Source organism: Centrocercus urophasianus, unplaced genomic scaffold (assembly GCF_019232065.1).
Source record: "Centrocercus urophasianus isolate 14NV4802_14NV808 unplaced genomic scaffold, USGS_Curo_1.0 seq_10, whole genome shotgun sequence".
Classification (NCBI taxonomy): Eukaryota; Metazoa; Chordata; class Aves; order Galliformes; family Phasianidae; genus Centrocercus; species Centrocercus urophasianus.
The window spans coordinates 87,508,449-87,528,736 of NW_024884142.1; the positions used below are offsets into that span (position 1 = coordinate 87,508,449).

The 20,288-nt window shown below is 39.9% G+C and overlaps 1 protein-coding gene across 5 annotated transcripts in view; it reads left to right on the top strand.

Annotated features, from left to right (window-relative positions):
* The window catches only part of ATL2 (atlastin GTPase 2), a 35,552-nt gene that overhangs the window by 8,922 nt on the left and 6,342 nt on the right, over positions 1-20,288 (top strand). For 4 of the 5 annotated variants that reach the window (XM_042808737.1, XM_042808763.1, XM_042808730.1 and 1 more), the window contains 9 exons: positions 6,641-6,921; positions 11,442-11,576; positions 12,983-13,087; positions 14,060-14,110; positions 16,155-16,211; positions 17,123-17,215; positions 17,472-17,610; positions 18,439-18,566; positions 20,149-20,205. In XM_042808737.1, the coding sequence (XP_042664671.1) occupies positions 6,641-6,921; positions 11,442-11,576; positions 12,983-13,087; positions 14,060-14,110; positions 16,155-16,211; positions 17,123-17,215; positions 17,472-17,610; positions 18,439-18,566; positions 20,149-20,205 (1,046 nt within the window). Of the gene's footprint in view, positions 1-2,964; positions 3,238-6,640; positions 6,922-11,441; positions 11,577-12,982; positions 13,088-14,059; positions 14,111-16,154; positions 16,212-17,122; positions 17,216-17,471; positions 17,611-18,438; positions 18,567-20,148; positions 20,206-20,288 lie in introns of those variants that run through there. The other variant, XM_042808755.1, reaches the window with a different exon arrangement.

Consider the following 20,288-nt stretch of genomic DNA (forward strand, 5'->3'; position numbering starts at 1 on the left):
CTTTTCTTGCTCATCATTACAGTGAAGTTGCCCTTCAGCCTCTCTCTCCCCTTAAATGGAGAATGCAAAATGCCAGCTTACAAGTACTTTGTATGGGGATGAGAGAGCTGACTCCTCGGTGCTGCTGATCATTCAACAGAGGAAGCAATTTAAATCACTTCAGGAGTAGACAGACCTATTGTCTGATTAGTTATTTAGGTCATTGGAGTATCTTTTCCCCCACCCACCCCCTTTGCTGGCAGAACTGTAGCTTCAGGTTCTTTTTGCTTTTCCTAGTACTTTATGTAACAGTTCTGGATCCCTCCCTCAACATCCCATTGCCCTGAAGGAAGAGAGAGAGTTAAACATGGCTTTCTTCCCCCTCCCCCGTTCTCCTCTGTCAGTCTTATTGGGTATCCGAACAAGTCTTTGGAACTTAGCTTGTCAGTCCTATTTATAGCTGAAATATTCAAAACATTTAATTATTTTTGGCCTTAAAATGAGCTACTTGGCAGTATTTGCTAGTCAGCAGTGAGAAAGCAATGATGCATTAAGTTCTGCAGCAGCCCCTTAACTTTCGTGTGGGTCTTGCTGTGAGTTAACTGCATGGAGTAGCACTGATGGAGAAAGGGAGGATTTGAGCTTAAATCTAGTGTGTGTGTGTGTGTGTTTTTTTTTTTTTTTTTTTTTTTATTTTTTTTTTATAGTGGTTGTTGTGTCTTTTTTTTTTTTTTTTTGTCTTGTTCAAATAAGGCTTGAAAGTTAACCTACTTTTTTTCTATGCTCTGGAACTCAATTTACACCTGCCTACGCTCTACTTGGTTCACTACTCCAAAATGAGAAACATTTAAATAATTTGTTTCCTTTCTCTCTAATGAAAATTTCCTAGGTGAAGCTCTGAGAGAATGCATTATTTTTACACGTGGTGCAATGATTTCTTCATAAGGCCTTGTTTTAAGCTTTTAATTAAAGCTGCCAGCTTCCACAGGCTGTCGAAGTACACCAGAATTTCAAGCTGGATGGTTTAAGATCAGCGCAGTCCACTTCAGCTTGCTTTGCCATTCAGTTGTGTGGACAAAGTGATGGTGAATCTACACTGAGGGGGGAGGTTTAGGTTGTTTTGTGCGGCCACAGATGTGTGGTGTCTGTGGATGATCAGGAGAGGGGCTCAGGCGTGCTGAGAGCTGAAGAAGCAAGGCTTCCACCTAAGTGTGGGCTTGTAAATGAACAAGATTGCAAGACTGCTAGCTTGGAGGCTTAGACTTCCTCCTGTCTCTGTAACACCTTGAGGGAGCGAATAGAAGGAATACTGATACACCATCTTCACTAAATGAAAATGACTGATCTAGTTGAATGTTTATAGAGCTACTTAAAGAGCAAACAAAATTTATTTTAATGTGTCAGCTCCTGTGTCCAGAGATGCTTAAATGTGGTGTTGATCAGAAACACACTGTATCTAACACCAACTGAATTTAGTAATTATGTAATTTTTTTAAACCTTATGAAAGAGTGTGAGTGATGCCTTTAACCTGCTCAGGCTCTGTTTGTGTTGAAACTTAAAGGTAGGTCTGATGCTTGGGTTCAATGAATATGCAGGTTCCTCCTCCTAAGCATTAAAAGCAGGCTGTCTCTTTTATTTTCATAGCATGCAAGTTGAGCTCTTGTTCCCATGTTCTTACATTGGAGGACAAATAGGTCATCAGCTGCTCACTGTGCCCTTAGGGGAAGCAGGAATTAGCTTTTGTTCATTTTACTTCATACTTTAAGAAATGGGTTATTTAGTTGAGTTTGTTCAATTGAAATATTCTCTTTACCTACACAAGAAGCTACTGTTCTCACAATCTGGCTTAGCATTTCAACAAGTGTTGCTTGTTTTGGATACTTAGCTGTTGTGTCAGTAGTCCTGCTGTAGTGGTTGCTGAGCGGAGTGCAGAACTTCTGGGGAAGCTGGGCAAAGTTGGTTCCTGTGGCTGTATCTGCTTCCATCCAAGTCTGTCTACTTTTGTGATTGCTTCTCCTGCATCTCCTAGGCTGTTTGATCTGGCTTAGGAAGCTATTGCAGTAGCTCAAATTCTTAATCTGAATTATTCAGGCTGTGAGGGGCTGAAATGGAGTAGGGAGTGATTAGCAAATTACTGTAGTCATAGGGCTGAATGGACGGCAGGCTTCAGGGCAAGTCCAGTCAGTGATCTTTCTGCATCAGCTTCTTCCAGAAGAAAGTATATGACTACAGACCAAAGTACGTTAGTTTAATAGTGCAGAAGCTTCGAAGGATGGATGTACTGCTTGAAAAAATTCAGCTGTGGCTTTCTAGGCGTGTTATCACTGCTCTATGAACTCTGTGAATGCCATATGTTTTGTCAGATGAGGCTTTTCTGTAGGTACTGAAAGCCTTAGGTCCAGTGTTCTGTGGGCATTTCCATTCACATGGGCATTTCCAACATTGAGGCAAGCCTTATGCCATGCCTCTGAAAAAACTCTTCTCCGAGTGCTTGTGAATGAGTGCACTGGGACTATAACCCCGTTTCTGGAATGGAGCTGGACTTTCCCACAGTGTCAAGCTTTTCAAAACAAAAAAGAGCTGACAACAAGAACTAACAAACAAAAAATCCACCCAAGGCAACAGAATTCAACTACTTAGATTGCTTCTTCTGCAATCTGAATACCCTGTCATGGAGACCTATACAGAGAGGTTGCCGTGAGCTTGGTGAATTCAAACTACTGTCTAGTTGTCTAGAAACACTTCAGTGCAGGGATGACCTTTCTGGGAAAGCCACTGTTTATGTTTGGATTGTTGGAGTACTGGAAGAACCTAGAGCAGTGTGTGGTCCTTAGATGAGGTGTAGGACAAATACACGTAAATTCTGAGTTGGTATTTGTGCACTATGTCTGTGTTGGGATAGGTGAGGAATGGGGGGGGAAAAACAATGCACCAAACCAACCAGAGAAAACAAGAACACCCAACTGATGATGAGTAGAGCAGTAAGGAGTATTCTGCACTTCGTCAATCCTGGCTTGACTTGACAGTGCTCAGCACGTTTCTTTTATGAACTACATGCAGGCTTACTGTAATGCTCCTGCAGCTTTTGATGAAAATTGACTGTGGAGTGGGGCTTCTAATCATTGTTTTGAGACACTGCTGTGGAAGTAGTTCTTAGAAGTGGAATGCGATCCTTCTGCCCAGGATTCCAAAGCCTCCAAGGAAGCCTTCCAGAGTATTCCGGTGCTACCTGAGACAGCAGCTAGCAAAGTGACAGGGTAAGCAGTCAGAAAGTAATATCGAGAGGCCAGATAGCTTGTGATATCTGCCTAGGAGCCAGTGGCAGGTTAGCGTATGTTGGTTATGTTGCTGGGCTGAACAGTAGTACTTGTTCCACAGTTACCATATTTAGCATTGCAATGTCTGTCCAGTTAACTGGTTTAAAATCTCTTGAAAGGCAGGGTATTCTGTGCCACCTGAGAGTGGATTTATGAAACCAGCTCTTCTGGATGGATCAAGTTTCCTTCACAGCTGTCAACACTGTAGTTCTCCACCCTCAAAGTGCTTGATTCATGGCAATGATAGTGTTTTCTGTAGGCAGTTTGGGAACTTGGAGATATATTAAGCTGTCTAGTCTGACCTTCCCTTCCCTCCCCCAAAGGAGGGGGGGAAAAAAGCAACAAAAACTAAACAACCCAACAAAAGAATATCCCAAACCAACCCACTCTGCCTCCTGACTTGATGCACTGGACTTTTCTTTCTAGTCTCTGTTGGTAAGTAAAATATAATGGACATTGAACAGGACTAGAGATTAAACTTCCATACTCTGTTATTTAAGCTGCAGGGTGCAGAAGACTATTAACAAGTTATTGTGGACCTTTAGCAGACCTATCGCTTCCAAGCTCTTGACAGCATTATCAACTTGTGATAGGGAGAACGTTTGTTTAGAAAAAAACTAATGATAAAAGATCATACTACTTGTTTGTCTGGAAAGTGTTTTGGCTTGAGGAGGCTTTGGGTGGCTGCTCTATGTATTGGCAGAAGAATGTTGCTAAGGCTCTTGCTTTGAGATCTGCTAAGGGTCTGTTGACTTCCAGGAAGGAAAAGGTGGTTAGTGTCTGACTCCTGTTCAGGGAAGAGAAATCGCAGATGTTGCTTGATATTATAGAATCACAGAATCCTTAGCATTGGAAGGGGCCTTTAAAGGTAATCTAGTCCAACTCCCCTGCAATGGAAAGGGACGTGCACTACTAGATTAGATAGCCCAGTGCCTGATCCAGCGTTGCCTTGAAAGTCTCCAGGGTTGGGGCATCCACCACATCTCTGGGCAGTCTGTGCTGGTGCCCCACTGCCCTGATAATAAAAAACACAACACAGTCTGTTTTACTTTACAAAACTGAAGCATTATTGCAGTTGAAATGGAACAGGTTTAAGAATAAGGCTTTTACGAAGCAGAGTTAAATGTTGTCTAGGGGATATGTAAAAGCTAGAACTTGAAAGCTGCTTTTTCCTACTTAATGTTTTTATCCATAGAATTATTCTCTCTTTCTGTCAAAAAGACAAGGGCTATCTTCTATGTTTTTTGACCTACAAAGAATGCTTGCTATATGGGGCCAATTCTGTTTTGTGAAACTCTTTCAAAAAAGAGTGTGTGTTTAACTTCTGAGAAGAAAAAAGCTTTAGGAGGAAGGTGGAGTTTTTCTTCTGAAATGGTGACCAGTATTGTGTCAGTGTACTTTGGTGTCCAACTGATAGCTAATCTTAAAGCTACTCCTGTTTATCAGGCCTGTGGGTGCAGCTCAATGTTTTGGCCTGCTTTGTCAGCCAGACTGGGTTAGGGTGCTGCTGGGAGCTGTTTTGTGCACTCACTTGGATAATGCTGGATAACTTAACTCTAGCTCCTTAGGATTTAAACACTCAAGATTACCATATAATCATTTGAGTTGGAAGAAACCTTTAAAGGTCATCGAATTCAACTCCCCTGCAACAAAAAGAGATACCTACAGCTTGATCAGGTTGCTCAGGTCCCTGTCCAGCCTGACCTTGAATGTCTCCAGGGATGGAGAATCTACCACATGTCCAGGCAATCTGCGCATGGGCAGACTCAACTATCGCTCCCCTCTCCTTCTGAACCTAGTTTGAAGCCCTACTGGCTTTTCCCCAAGGACTCTCTTCCCCTTGGGAAAGGTCATAGGTGTCTGGTGGCTGCAAGCCCAGATCCACGTAGGCCACCCCATGGACAAAAAACCCCCAATATTTTGGTTGTGGCACCAGGTATTTATAGGTAGACTCTTTCCTCCTGAAGTTCTACACTGGCTTTATATTATATTCAAAGCAATACATACGTGCATTTTTAAAGATTTACTGCCATTGACCTTTGGAGCAACACAAGTGCAATGCTTGAAAATGGAGTTGTCCACTCTAATTTACAGTAAAGTGAAGTGCTGTCAGAACTGGCTAAAGAGGCAGCCTTTGGAAAAACTCCAGGGTCACTGTGTTGCCAGGCTTTCAAGTATGTGGTAATGATTCAAATGTCTTGTTACATCAACAAAACAGTGTGTTGGAGCACTGTTCAAAGTCTTTTGCTGGGAATGGGATCTAAGATGCATAGTCTGGCAGGAATGACTTGGCTGAACCTGTGGATGTTGGCAGGATCTCTGCCATGTATGAGTCCAGCTGCATGGGTTCTGTGGTGCCTTGTGATACTGCTCCTGGTCTGCTTCCACAGGGAACGCTGGGCTGGGTAATAACAAATCTACATACAGCTGCTTCCTCTCTGATAAAAGCCATGCTAGGGAATGTAGGCATGACAAGCCATCCAACACAGTGAAGCTGATACACTGATGTTCCCACATACGTAACTGCTGGGGAGATGCCTCAATCAGCTTTGTGCACATGGAGTTCTGTAACTAAATCAGACCTTCTTTCAGCTACTGAAAGAATGGACTCTCAAAGGTTATTGATTCTTAGTGTGAATAAAATGAGCTCCCAATGTTCTTTAACTTTTTCTTTTTGTAGCAACTTGTACTTGCTGTTATTGAACCATGCTTAATGTGTCAGAAAAAACAGTGTGGGAACTGTTTTGGTGTTTCTCGCTTTGTTTTAGACCCCAAGATGTTACTCCTTACATATGTGTGTGAGGTTTTTCCTCTTTCAAGGCAATGAACAGGCATTCTACTGTGTTTGAGAACTGAAGCAGGTGTTGGAATTAGAAAGGAATTTCATCATCTGCTGTTGTAATCTTGGTCTTGCTTGTACATGTTGGTAACCAAAACGGACTGAAAACATTTTGACAGCAGCAGAAGGTGATTACCTAAACTTTTTTTTTTTTTTACCTCTTTGTAGCTTGTGTTAAACTAACTAATATTTCCTAGATAAAGAAGAAACCTGCAATTTTTAATGCAAGTTGCATATAAGATGCCTTGAAAATAGGTCTTGGTGCTGAAAAACAGTTTCCTTCTGTGACTTCTTAAAACATGTGGAATGCTGGAATCTGAAATGCAGACGATGTGCAAAACTCATGAAAATGTACAGACAGCAGCTGTTGATCTCATCTGCACATGTGCATTCCCAACAGCATTGCTCTTGTTGCTGGAATGAGAGCCTAGCATGGATTTTCATAGAAATGTCTGGTGTCTTAAGGTCTGATTTACTAATGCAGTGTAACCTGTCAATTTGCAGGTAAGCATTATGAGGAGGAAGAAGAGGAGGATGCCCTACCTGACTCGGATGTCATGCCAGATTCAGATGACGAGGTGGATTTGGATAAGCCACGCCCCATACAGATTGTTCTCGCTCATGAAGATGACCATAACTTTGAGTTAGATGAAGAAGCATTGGAAAAAATCTTGCTTCAGGAACACATCAAAGATCTTAACATAGTAGTTGTGTCTGTAGCAGGAGCTTTCCGCAAAGGAAAATCTTTTCTGCTGGACTTCATGCTTAGATACATGTATAACAGGGTGAGTAATTTGGCCTTTTCCCTGCAGCAAAAAAGTGATCTTTCAGTTGTTTACTTTTGTATTTGTTGACTTGAGTACAAATATAGCAGGTAAAATTTCTTACAGAGGAAGAAGGGAAGCCAGCTGCTGTGTGCTATGACTCTGTAAAGAAGTGTATTTAAGGTGATGGTTGTCCAATATGTAGTTGCTATAGTTATCGCTTGAATTATTGGGGTCCTGATGTAAGTGGACTTGAGAAGATCTTGAGTCAGGTGATCACAGTGGCCTTCTAGTTGAGGTTTGCAGAAGGTCTTATCCAGATAGTGGCTTGGAAGAATATTCCTTCGACTTGGTCTCCTACAGTCATGTTGTGCCACTGTCTTTATCCATTGCTGCAAAAAGAATCTTAGCAGATAGCTATTGGAGGGTTAAATCTGCTTACTGAGATGTGGCAAACAGGAATGTGTCCCTGAACATAATCCAGGAACTTTTTTAGGTACTTTTCAGTCATTGATTAGTTAATGCCTGATCTGAAGTTTAATTCCTCTACTTTGTAGCTTTTGGCTTGTCTACTATGTTTTGAATTTTTGGCTGATACAGAAGGTGGCATAGGGCCTCCTGTGAATGTATTCATCTGCCTGTCATAGGTTGTGATGTGTTTCTTTCTACAGTGAATATTAACAGTTCAGTACTTTGCTGCTTTTTGAAAGTCTTCAGTGACAGAACAAGAACAAATTCCTTTTTGGTCACTTCTTGGAGTTGGAATTCACGGTAGTGGAAACTTGCCTTTGTGCTAGCTGGCTTGAGGAGAAATCAAGCGACCCCTGCTTTTTCAGGAAATGTGGGAATATTGTAAAGAAGCTGCTGGTAGCTGGCAGATGAAGACTTTCTTTCCCTCACTCCAAGTAATGCCTGCTATTGAATTCTCCGCACTGATCTGCCAAAAGTTCCATAAGACACTCACTAAGGGTGTAGTAGAAGGAATACTAAATAGTAAGTTGGCACTCGCAACTTCTTAAGACTCTTTTAGGCTACAGAGAAATAAACATTTCATTGATATGGCTGTTCAGTGGGTGGCTCTTCATGTATATAAACCTTCTGTAGTGTCATGTTTATAATAATACCAACCCCCTCCCCCCAAAAACAATCAGCAACAAAACTCCCAAGAAATACAGCCCTCTGAGCTAAATGGGCACTAAGTGGAGACAAAAATAGGTTATCCCCAAAATAGGTTTGCTCTTCAAGCAAATACTGTAACTTTCAGATTGCAAAATAAAAGTGCAGAGAGCAAAATGTATTGGAACATTTTCAGTCTTGCGTAGTGATGTTCTCTGTTCACTGTACTATACAAACACTTTTTTCAGTTTTCTATAGGTGTCCTTCAAATACCATTTGCTGACAAGCTCAGCCATTTGGTGTTACAGCTATCTCTTCCCTAAAAAGAGGAGGTTTTGCTCTCCATGCGATGCTTCTGGCCAGGCATTTGTGTTCACAAGCTGTAATGCTCGCAGGCCCTTAGCTGAGCTGATTGTGCTCATGGATGCTTCAGAAGATGCTGCACTTTGCTGAATTGTTTCCTGCCAGTGACGTAAACTGGCTTTGGGGAGGAGTATGACAAGCATAAGAGCAGCTTCAAACTTGAATAATAGAAACTGGGGATGAGGAAAGATAAGTGCAGTGCCTCTACTTCTGAGCCTGCTGAATTTTATGTCAGGTGGTGTCATCTATGCTTACACAAATTTTGGTACAGGAGGGGAGGTGGAGCTTTGGTGGGGCTTTATAATACTTTTAAGTCTGATCTCTCTAACTTTATTACAGTCTATATTTACTGTGAACTGAATGTTGGCCTTTGCACAAAATACCAGTGCATCCATGTTCAATTCATACGCTAATCAAGCAATCCTGGGATATTCTGTTCCACTTAAAGTACATGAAAACCTTGCCAAAATAACAGTGACATCCCATTTTCTTATCTAAGACCAAGAGCTAAGAGTCATGTGAGAAGTTGCCATTCTAAAAATCTAACTTGTGCTGCTGAAGTCAAACGTAGAAGTTTTACAAGTCTGAAACTGGTTGCTGACTTCAGGGAGAATGGGCATCTCATTTCAAGCACTGATAATTAACGTTATCATTGCTTATTTGAAATGGAACAGGAGCAGCTACTGAATAGCAGCAGTATGTGTTCAATAAAGCTGCTGCAGTGATCCTGTGATCTCTGCATAATGAGCTTTATAAAGAATTGGGTGCAGTAACAGTAGTAAATTTAAATGGGAAAGCTTTTATTATTTAGAGGTGTGACCATAGCTTGTATAAATCTGGAAGATGCACCTCATGTTGATGGCACTAACGAAATAAAGCTGCATTGGACCTTTCTTTGATATGAAATACATTTAGAGACACTAATACAGTATTATGGTGCTTCTTACAGTTTGATTTCCTGTAGGAGCAAAGCCTTCCAAAAGCCATCTTAGTGGATGAAAGTTGTTAAAACGTTGTTCCCTGGAAAGGAGATCCAAGCTAGGAATGCTTCAAAGTAATGCAAAGCTCAGAGTCAGACCCGGGCTTTGTCTGCATCGCCTACAGGACGAAGCAGCTTGAGCTGAACTTCTGCTTATTAAGGCACTAATGTCTCCCGTTGCATGAATCACATGAAGTAAAAAGTGATTTTATGCAGTTCTCACTGAAATACTTGTCAAAACTTCGGGTAGTTTTGGTCTGAGTTTCTGTGCATAGGGCAATATATGTCTGGACTAAATTGGGAAAAAGTATTCTTCCTCTTGAGTAACGGATTATATTGCTGAATAACGTAACAGCTGCTTTTGAAAAAAGTGCAAAGTTACAGTCAGCTACAGTACGTCTGTGAGATCTGATTCAGCATTGCAGAGTTCTGTCTGGGGTGTGCTGAGTCCCAAAGCGAGCTTGGAGCTCTGATTTCTGCAATGGTCAGTGGGTGTGCAGTTGTGGGGTACAAACAAAACCTCAAAAAGAACAAAGCTTCCAGGGAATATTTTTGTGTTACTCTTCTTCTCATTGGTTGTAGGTATATGTGTGTTAAAGACAATGACAAAAATACCTGTAAAGAGCAGTAGTTTGCTTCCCTTAAGTGAATACGTCTTCTGTATTTTTTTTTAATCTGCTCATTTAATTTGCTTTTGCCATGTATGATCCAAGTAGCAAAGATGAATGGTGTGCACTTAGCTTGGGAGGATGCTGATGCAGAATTGCTTAATTGACTTCTCCTTTTAGCACATGGGTTTTCTCTGCAGAAGGTGACAGTAGTGTGTATGAAGCATACTTTTTTTCTCCTCCTTCTTTTGAAATAAGCAGTTTTATTTATCCACAGCAAATATTTCTGTATGTGCAGCATATCATTGATGTTCTCTGAGATGTGAAGAAGTCTGTCGTGAGCTATTCTGAAAAGATGTGATGTGGAGTTAGCAAGTTAGGCTGTAGCTTAGTGAGTGGAGGAGATGCCCCTTTGACCTCCATTATGAGCACACTTATGTTGTTATTGATATTCTCTGGGTGCTCAGAGGCAAATTCATTGAAAATCTGTTTCTGTGTTATAAAGGCTTTTCCCTAAGCTTCCTCTTCACTTAAAAATTTGCTTCCTGCTTTTCCAGGATTTCAGTGTGTGTAACCTATCACAGTTAAAGTTCCTTAGAGTGCCTGTTCATGTTTCCTTACTTCCCCAGCATGTAAGCTGCTTTTGTGGGCTAAATCTGTTCACATTGTGTCTGGAATCCTCTATGTGAGCCAGTGCTCCATTCATTGCCAGTCCTTGAGGACTGAAGATCTTGCTACCATACCAGCAGCCAGACCTTAGCTTCAGTCTGTATTTGACTGCCCAGCAGCTTTTCCCAACACAGAAGACTTGGCCTGTGAGCTTGTAACATGCATGTGTTGATTGGTACATGTCAGGCTCTCAGTTTTACCTTGTAAGGTGAATACTAATCACTTGGGAAAAGTACTTTCTGTGACTGATGTATAGGAATCCTCTAATCCTTGTGCTTTCTTTTTGGCTTCTGCAAGCAGCAGTGGGATTCTTGACTTCTGCCTCTGTTAGTGCAGGGGTTTAGATGCTTATTTAATTTCAGCAGTTGACCAGTTTGCAGCGGAGAAGGGGGAGGATCAAGTTGAAATTAATTCTCTGTTTCTCACAGAGGTTCAGCTGTTTCTGAAGTTACAATATATGGTGTTTACAACTGTGTTTTGGAGAGGAAGAGTAGGCAAAGTGGAATTGATGGATGAAACTGAGCTGTTCTCATGCTGACTCTGAGCGCTTGAGACTTGAAAGTTACGCATGTACACTCTTCAGTGGATAAAGATCTGGGCAACTGCTGAAATGCAGTAGACCACAAAACTTTTTTATCATCTACAATGTACAGTTGAGAGCATTGTGGTTCTTAATTCTTAGTGTAATGTTGCTATTCAGCTTTGACAAAAATGAAAGAGCGATATGAAAGTCTGCTAAAACATACTTGGAATAAGAAAAAAAAACCTTTCTTGGTGTTAAATAAGATTTTCTTCTTGTTTTATAGACTTCTCCTTGCTGGATAGGTGGAAACACTGAGCCTTTGACTGGGTTTACATGGAGAGGTGGATGTGAACGGGAAACCACTGGCATCCAGATCTGGAGTGAAGTGTTTGTAATTGATAAACCCAATGGAACAAAGGTAAGTGCTTGATTTAAACAGTTGTATTTAGTGAGCTTTGGCCTCTGGGTGAAGAGTTTTAATGCCATGGGTTTTGTGGGGGCAATTCAAACATCAGTTGGTTCCTTTCTATTCACTGGCTATGTAACGCATTTGGAAACCTTCTATCAGTGCAGGTGTGTGTTTTCCTGCTGGTATTCAATCTCCAACAATAGTCCATTTTAAAATTACTTTGGCGAAGTCTGTTTTGTCCAGGCCAATGGGTGGGTTATCCTGTGAATGTTCTAAAACTATGTTGGTTATAAATACAGTGTACAGACAAATGCTGTGATAAGAACAGCTCTAACAAATACTGCTTTTGGAGTTGAGATGAGTTCTGGCTTGTAACTGTTCTGGTGACATATAACACGTAGCTGTAGGCACTAGAAATGCAGCTTCAGTGGCCAGAAGATGGTTGTTCTGCATAGTTCAGCAGCTGGCTCGTAAAAACAAAGCACGTCTACTTGTGGGAAATACTTTATATACTAACTATACTTATCAAAACTGGTGCACCTTTGAACTCTAAATTGCTGTAACTACAGAGTTTGATTTCAGATGTTTATTTTCATGCTGAAACAGTCTCAGTGTTGTCAGTAAGTATTTACTCCCTAACATCAGCACTGTTTTCTTAACTGTTCTCCTGAACTGTAAACTCTTATTTAACTTCCATAGTCCTTATATTGCTGCAGTGCAGTGAGAACATCTGATGATGAATTAGTATGGGAAGCTGATTTTACCATGTTTTAGAGTGAACCAAGCAGTTCTCTGACTGGAAAGCAGTTGAGTTATGAGGATCTGTTGGTGCTCTGGAAAAAAAAAAAAAAAAAAAAAAAAAAGCAACAAACTTATTTGTTATTGCTTATTTGTTGTCTGCAACTGAAAGAAAAAAGGATCCCAACTAGATCCCAAGGATGGGTTTTGGGCAGATTAATTCTTATCATTAAGACCACTTCATTTCCATGTCGCTTCAGTAGATGTGCCATTTGTCTAGCTTTCTTTTGAAAATAATTAGTTTAAGACATCTGTCTTTTAAAGGGACCATCTCATACTTAGTTGACAATGCAGTACAGCTTATCAAAGCTGAGACCGATATTTTTACAGTGATTTAAGAGCCACCTTTTTGTTAACTGGGCTGTGGGATGTTATTTCTGTGGGAGAGGATGAACAGCATAGCAATACCAAGGACTTAAGGCTGATGCGTTTGTGTAGTTGCTGCTTGCTAATCTGTAGGTATATATAAATGTTCGTACAGGAAACTAGTTGAGGCTTTAATAAGCAGGTGTGGAAGCAGAAAGAATACTGTACTGTAAACAGAATTTACCCCAATGGCCTGGAGTTTGAAACTGTAACAACTTGGTTAACTGTTGCTGCTCTTCAAAAATCTCTAGGTTGCTGTACTACTCATGGATACCCAAGGTGCCTTTGATAGCCAATCCACTATCAAAGACTGTGCAACGGTTTTTGCCCTGAGCACCATGACAAGTTCTGTCCAGGTGAGAATACTTGTGCTGACAAATAATGGCAGCTATAGGAACCCTCTTGCCCAAGTCTGCACTTTCTCTTTAGCTATGCTTAGGAAGTTCACCTGCACTTTTTCCTCCAGTAATTATGTATGCTTTCATATTTAATGGTCCATTTGCAGTATTGTGTAGATAACCTTGATTCCAGAAAGATATCCAAGACCAGGCTGGGTTAAATTGCTGAGTGAACTGGTAAATCCCAAACAAAAATGTCATAGTAACAACCACTCCTGTACTGATACAGTAAGGAACCTTTAAGACTTTAGATAATACAGCTTAGGGTGAAATTACACTGCAGTCTCTTAAAGGTACAGCTACTGATACTAAAAACATCAATGTAACAGGAGGATGTAGAACCCTGCTTCTGACCTCCACCCCTTTCTTCCTATTGTTAGGATAAGGTATGGATCACTGATGCATCCTTGAGCTAAGTGCTCTTCAGTATTGATGTCATTGGAGCAATTATGTGCTCCCCAGAGAAAGTCAGATTTCTCTGGAAAGATTTGAGAGCAAACAGGGCTGGTGAACCATCTGCCCAGCTGTTTTTAAAATAGAGATGATGCCACAGGAGCACTTAAACTTGAGAACAGCAGATGGACATGCCCATCTTAGTCCTTCCCTCTCACCACTGTGCTGTAATTAGAAGCATTCCAGCATTCTTCCTAGATTTCTTTATCACTTCTTTCCTTGGAAAGAGGATGTTCTAAGAAGGATTAGGGTAGTCAGCAGTGGGTTTTTTTTTTTTTTTTTTTTTTTTTTTGTCATTACCTCTAGGTCAAGGTAGTGACTTCTCTTGAAGTGTTTGCTTTGGCTGGTTTTTAGACACTGGCTTTCAGGTGGTTGGATGTTTCTGGAGGTGGTGAAAATACTCAAGAGGTCTAAAGGAGCCTACATAAAAGATAATGGTTTCAAGTCATGTTTTAATTTCTTTACTGTTCCTTCTAGGTATACAACTTGTCCCAGAATATTCAGGAAGATGACCTTCAACATTTGCAGGTAAGAATATACAGAACTTATGTTAAGCTACGTCTGAGCTGACAATCTTGAAATTGTTCTTGAATTTCCTACTGATAGAACTGTGATTTGGTAGCTGCTTTGTCCTTAGTGCAAGCACTGAGTCTGACCTGATGCTAAAACTAATGCTGCCTATAAAAACATTATTTGCATCAACTCCATGATGCTGTGATGTTTCCTTTTTGACAGCATAGAAGTAATATAGCATAAACTTCTCATTTGGTAAAGTCTGTTCTCTATACAGGAAGTGCCAAAATTCCAGAAAGGATTAGAATGGGAAGTAATTCCTGAGAGCACTTAATGAGAAGTTTCCAATATTTCTTCTTTTTTCCCTAAAATTAGAAAACTGACAGTGTTTCATAACTGGTTTCTACTGAAATTTGGGAACGTGACTTGGAGAAGAAAGAGCATCTGCTGCCTGGAAACCTTTTCTAGTTTTTCAGCTGAGAAACTTCTAGAGAGTCCGATTCAGTCTGGAAACAAAAATCATAAGAGTTGTCCACTTTCTACTGTGAGATTTTCATCCTCTAATGGGATGTTGTAGTCAAATGTTACTGAATTGTGGCTTCATGTGAATGGTACAAGAGCTTTATCTCCTTAACTTAAAACCTGTAGCTTCAAAAGCAGTTTTGTATCAACTTATGTCTGCCTGTGCTCAGGTCGTGACCTTGTCGCAGCTTGATTATTTATATATCGTCTGATTGAAAGGACTTCTGTCTTGTTCAGTGCTGCGGAATGCTGGCTGCCAGTGCTGGGAGTAGAAGTGAATTAACTGAACATAATCTTCTGATTCTGTTCTCAGTTAAGAGTGGTATGCCAAAGGAAAGAAAAGCAACCAAAAACTCCAGAGTCCACAAAACAAACCCCATAAAAAAACCCAAAACATTTCCAAGCAAACAGAAAGGGTCAGGAAAGTCTGGCTTTTAAATAATTTACAAATAACTTTTAATAACCTTTGGCAACCTCAGTGTAGTCAGAATAGATAAATCTCTATGTTATAGTGAATAGTGAGATTTGAGGGAAGTGCAATTAAAAAGAAGCAAATGCACAGGCATTCCCTACCCAGTAAAGATGGGGACAAGGAGTCATGGGCTGAGAGAAGAAAATGTGCTAGTCTGAAATACTCTCACTCTGTCTCTTTCACGTAGCAGGGAGGTGAGTGCAGTGGGCAGTCAGGGTCAGAGAAACAAGCCATTCTCACATGGATGCTTGGCCTCTTCAAAGCTTTATGCTCAGGATGACAGGGACTTAGAAGTTCACTTGTATTAAGTCTGTCTCGTAAGTTCTCAGATGTTCTTCTGACAAACAAAGGGAAAACTGTCCACATAGGATTTTTTTTTTTTTTTTCCTGAAGTGTCGGAGAGATTAGCTTTAATGCAGAGGAACAATTGCCTGATTATAGAGGGTACTGGCATGCCTCCTTCATCTTTTACTTGTGTTCTCATGAGTTTGCTGGCCCGCTTAACATGGAGAGGAAGAATGCTGCTTTTAGCATGAAAGATGGTGAAAGTAACCAGAGGAAGACAGTTAAGTTAGCACTTCATTTTATGCTGAAGAGTAAGAAAAATTATGAGATTGCAGGCTGAAGTAGAGATCTGGGAAGCTGCTTGACTTTGAATGTCTGCTACTTTGGGTCTAGGCAACTTCCTTGAAATTCTGAGGAATAGATCTTTAGTGTAAGTAAGGGACAAGTGTTAGGCAGGCTTACCTCCTTAGCCTTGCAGACAAGTGTTGGAAGCTGGCTGGAGACCTGCTCAGCTTTCATCTGAGAAAAGCCTGCAGGCTGCCCATTTTGAGCTGCAGTGCCATGACAATTCTGGTGTGGCACTGTGAATCCAGTGGAAATTATTTCCTTCCTGAGTTTTACAGAAGATTGATGTGCTTGTTCTTGAGCTGCGTTGGCCATTTTAAACCATAATGGGGTTTAAGATTGAATGCTTTATTTATTAGTGATGTAATGTGACATAGTGAGTTGTTACAGTGGAAAAGTGTTTTATGTGTGGCACTCTTACACTCTTTCTATTAGTTGTTTACAGAATATGGAAGACTAGCAATGGAAGAAATTTACCAAAAGCCGTTTCAAGTAAGTATACATGTTAAATGTGTTGTAAGCAATTGAATGTGTAGAAAATGAGCTCAGGATAATGTATGAAGATAAATTAGTTTGCCTCAAGCTAGTCTCATCTTTACAAGATGAGCTTAAGCATTAAGGAGGTATGAAAGTCAAGTCTTGTGCTGACATTAAGGAGAAAAGTTTCATTTTTTCCTTCCTAATCATTGCTACTTGAGTTGTGGTTGGTCTTTGCTGTGTGTTTGTGAGTATAGGTCATATAGCTTTGAAATACTGTTCAGGGCCATACTGTGTTTCATTTACTTGAAGCATCAGTGATGTTAGTGTTTGAGTTCTCTAGATTGCTAACTTCCTCTCTCTATTGGCTAATCTGGAGAAAGGTTTGAGGCTTCTTACGTTTAGTGGACACAAAGTCTGAGATTCCTTTCAATCTGAATTATCAAATGATCCTTCTGAACATTTAAAGGTACTAGTGGCAAGTTTTTACAACTTGTGTCTTGTTCTAGAATATTTGTGTGAGTCCTTTGTGCTCTTGTGTTGGCGCAGGTAAGATGGAGCCTTTAAAAGCACCTCATCTAATGTAAGGCTAACATCAAGGTTAGTTCTATATCTTCAGCTAATAAATAGGAGGATGGACCATGTAATCCCTCAGAGGTAGCAAAAAGTAAACCCATGGAAAAGAGAAGCTGTCTTTTTTGAGATGCTGAAATACTACTTTTCAGATAAGAAATCAGTCACAGTTGCTTGTGTGATGGTGTGTGGTGTCTTTTAAATGAGCTGCTACTTACACCACAAAGCTATAAGGCTCATTCATTCACAGTAGCCCAGTTTTAGACTTTTCAATCTTAAAATAATCATGTGTCATAGTTCTCGACTTTGGGAATGATACAAACCATTAACCACTGTTGTTCTTCCTGTTATAGACACTAATGTTCTTAATTAGAGATTGGAGTTACCCTTATGAGCATGCATATGGCTTGGAAGGAGGAAAAAAGTTCCTGGAGAAAAGATTGCAGGTAAATTATTTACAGTAGTCCTAGTATCATGGTCTGGCATAAGTGATGCCTCACTGTCAAGATAGTGATGCATAATGACCTCACTCTTTGTGCTTTTCCACTTGTATAGAGTTCTGGGATTTGGAACTCTACATTTCTAGGTTCAAGAATGAAAGCTTAAATACAGTCTTGTGCTCTTACTGCTTTTAAACTGATGCTCAGTCTTTCTTGCAGTGCTGCAAAACTGTCAGCAGTTCTTAATGCTTTTTTTCTTCAGGTGAAGCAAAACCAACATGAAGAGCTGCAGAATGTAAGGAAGCATATTCACTCCTGTTTCAGTAACCTTGGCTGTTTCCTGTTGCCCCACCCTGGTCTTAAAGTTGCAACAAATCCAAATTTTGATGGGAGATTAAATGGTAAGAAAATCTCTATTGTGTGTTCTTTATTCAGATCACTGAATTAATTTTGTCATGAAAGTTAAACACTGATATAGTTGGCCATTGAAATGTTTTATTGAAAAAATATGGGGCTAAAAGGTGAAATGATGGTATCTAGAAACATGTATTGTGTGTTCTTATCAATTCAAAGGGGATGGATATCTTTCTTTGCATCTAGGTGTTGACTGTAGTGTCAATTAGTGTGAGACATACCTAAAGGTCATTAAATAGGATTCTAAAAAGAAAAAAAAATTGCAGACATGAGCATTTGTAAAATTAAAAGACTTTTCTTAATATTGAAAGGCTTTTCTTTAAGAACTCGCTAAATGAAAAGGTCTAACTGGAATGACTGTAAAATAGCTGTAGGATTTTGCCACTGTGGAATGGGAGGCAGCTAGGATTTCCTCATTATTGTGCTTCTCCCAGTAGAGAGAATGTATTAGAGTGGCAAAGGCTAAAAATATGACTGTGCAATAGTGGGATGCTGGCTAGTTCTGTGCTGAAGGCACAAACAACCTATAGGTTGTGTAAGAGACTGGTGCAATTGGGAAATGTACTTTGAATGTTACAAGGTCTACAGGACTCAGTTTTCTGTTTGAATTCAAGCTTTCAGGAGAAAATAGAACTTAATGGAGGCGTAGCATGTATTTAAGACTTGAAAAGTTAAAAAAAAAAATAAAATAAAATAAAATGCAGTTGTGTTGCTATTTTGAAGGGTTAAGGGTTATGGGTTATCAGTGTTCCTTTAGGAAATATAAGATTGAAAAGAGAACTAATGATTGTTTTCTGAAACTAAATTTTTCCCAGATATAGATGAGGATTTTAAGAAAGAGCTGCGGAATTTGGTACCATTACTGCTTGCCCCTGAGAACTTGGTAGAAAAAGAGATTAGTGGATCCAAGGTGACCTGTAGAGATCTTGTAGAATACTTCAAGGTAAGCAAACTCATGCTAATTATTTTTGTTAATGGCTTGAAAGAAAATATTCTAATTTTAGGATATCTTGTTCCCAGAGAAGATAAAGGTATCTAGGCTGACATCCACTGATCATCTCAGTTTTACTTTCATTATCTGACTTTCCAGAACTGGCACACAGCTTAACACAATAGCCCTTTGCAATCTGCTGTTAGCAATTTTTTTTTTTTTGTAATAAGCTAAAATACTTCAAGTTCTATCAGATAGAGATTTTTTTTCTTTGTTTTTACTATTTTGAGAATCTAGTTTGTCTGGATTTATGTGGGTGGGTGTTTTGTTTTTTGGTTTTCTTTAAAGCTCTCACTGACAGGTAGAAATCCAGCTCCTAAGCTTCTAGGTGTGCAGTAAAACTCATCTTATTTTCTATCCCTCCAAATTTGTAATATGCAACGTGAGTGCAGGAAAGCATCTTCATGTGTTACACCATTGTGCACTATAAAATTTGTGGGTACTTGCAGCTGTTAAACTCTTGAGCTGTTCTGATATCATGATGACATCAGGAGTAACATGGTAGCATGATTCCAACGTCACCAGGAATTGGTCTGGTTTATAGCTCTTTTTGAATTGAAAGGACTTAGCTGGCTTCATATGGGAAAGCTGCATCCCTAATGACTTGAATTTTACATTACTACTTTTGAACATGTGTTGATGGCAAGTCAGCTGGTGTTATGGAAGTACTGACGTGGAGTGGAATCTGAGACCAGAACTCTAACACGTAGATGTTGTTTTATGTATGCTTAGAAGAAGATGCTTTGTGGAAGGTATGATGTGGGATGCAGTACTCATGGCTGCTTTGACAAGCATAAAATCTGCTCTGAAGCTGGTGTGCTGTCTCTTGGTGTTCACATGGTTGTATATAGCTTGCTCTGTTTTCTTCTTTAGTGAGGCTTGATCTCATAGGGTGCAGGGAGTACATATTCAGTGGCAGTTCAAAAAGGAGTGCATCATAAAACTGTTTGGCTATTGAAAAGCAGTCTAATTCATGTTGCAGTAGCCAACCTGGGAACAGTTGTGCAGGAAAAAGCATTCCCTGGTCTGGATCTAAAGCTGAAATTGTGAACTCTGAGTTGGAAAACTGAGGAGTTTTAGTTGAAGGAAATAGCTATCAAAGTAATAGCTACCAAAGAGAGTTAAAAAAAAAAAAAAAAGTACAAGCCAAACTGCATAGTTTATTGGTGCTTGCATGTTAAGAAAGCCTGCCAGTGGCTATTGAAAGAGAACCATTTTGGTGGAGATGAACAGCTTATTTTTAATACCAGTAAAAGCATGTTACTTGAAATGCTCTGTTAAAAGCAAGTACTGCTTCGGTTTGTTTTAACTGGAGATTATGGGAGCTTCATGTTAGGCTTCTGAAATGTAAAGGGGTTAAAGCACTAGGGATAAATGGGCAAGTGACAGATATTTATGTATGGAGAAACTTGTGTGAGTATTTGTCATTATGGCAAAGTAATAATTCATGAGCTTTGTCTCTGTGTAATGCCTTCTCTTTCCTTCTTACCCATATATGCTTAAGAAGTAAGAAACCTTTTCTTTTTGATTCTAGGCTTACATTAAAATCTATCAAGGAGAGGAGCTACCTCATCCAAAGTCTATGCTGCAGGTATTTTGATAGTAGATGTGTATTTCATAAGTCCTGGTCACGACCCTTGGGAATGTGAAGCTTCCACACACACACTTGTAATT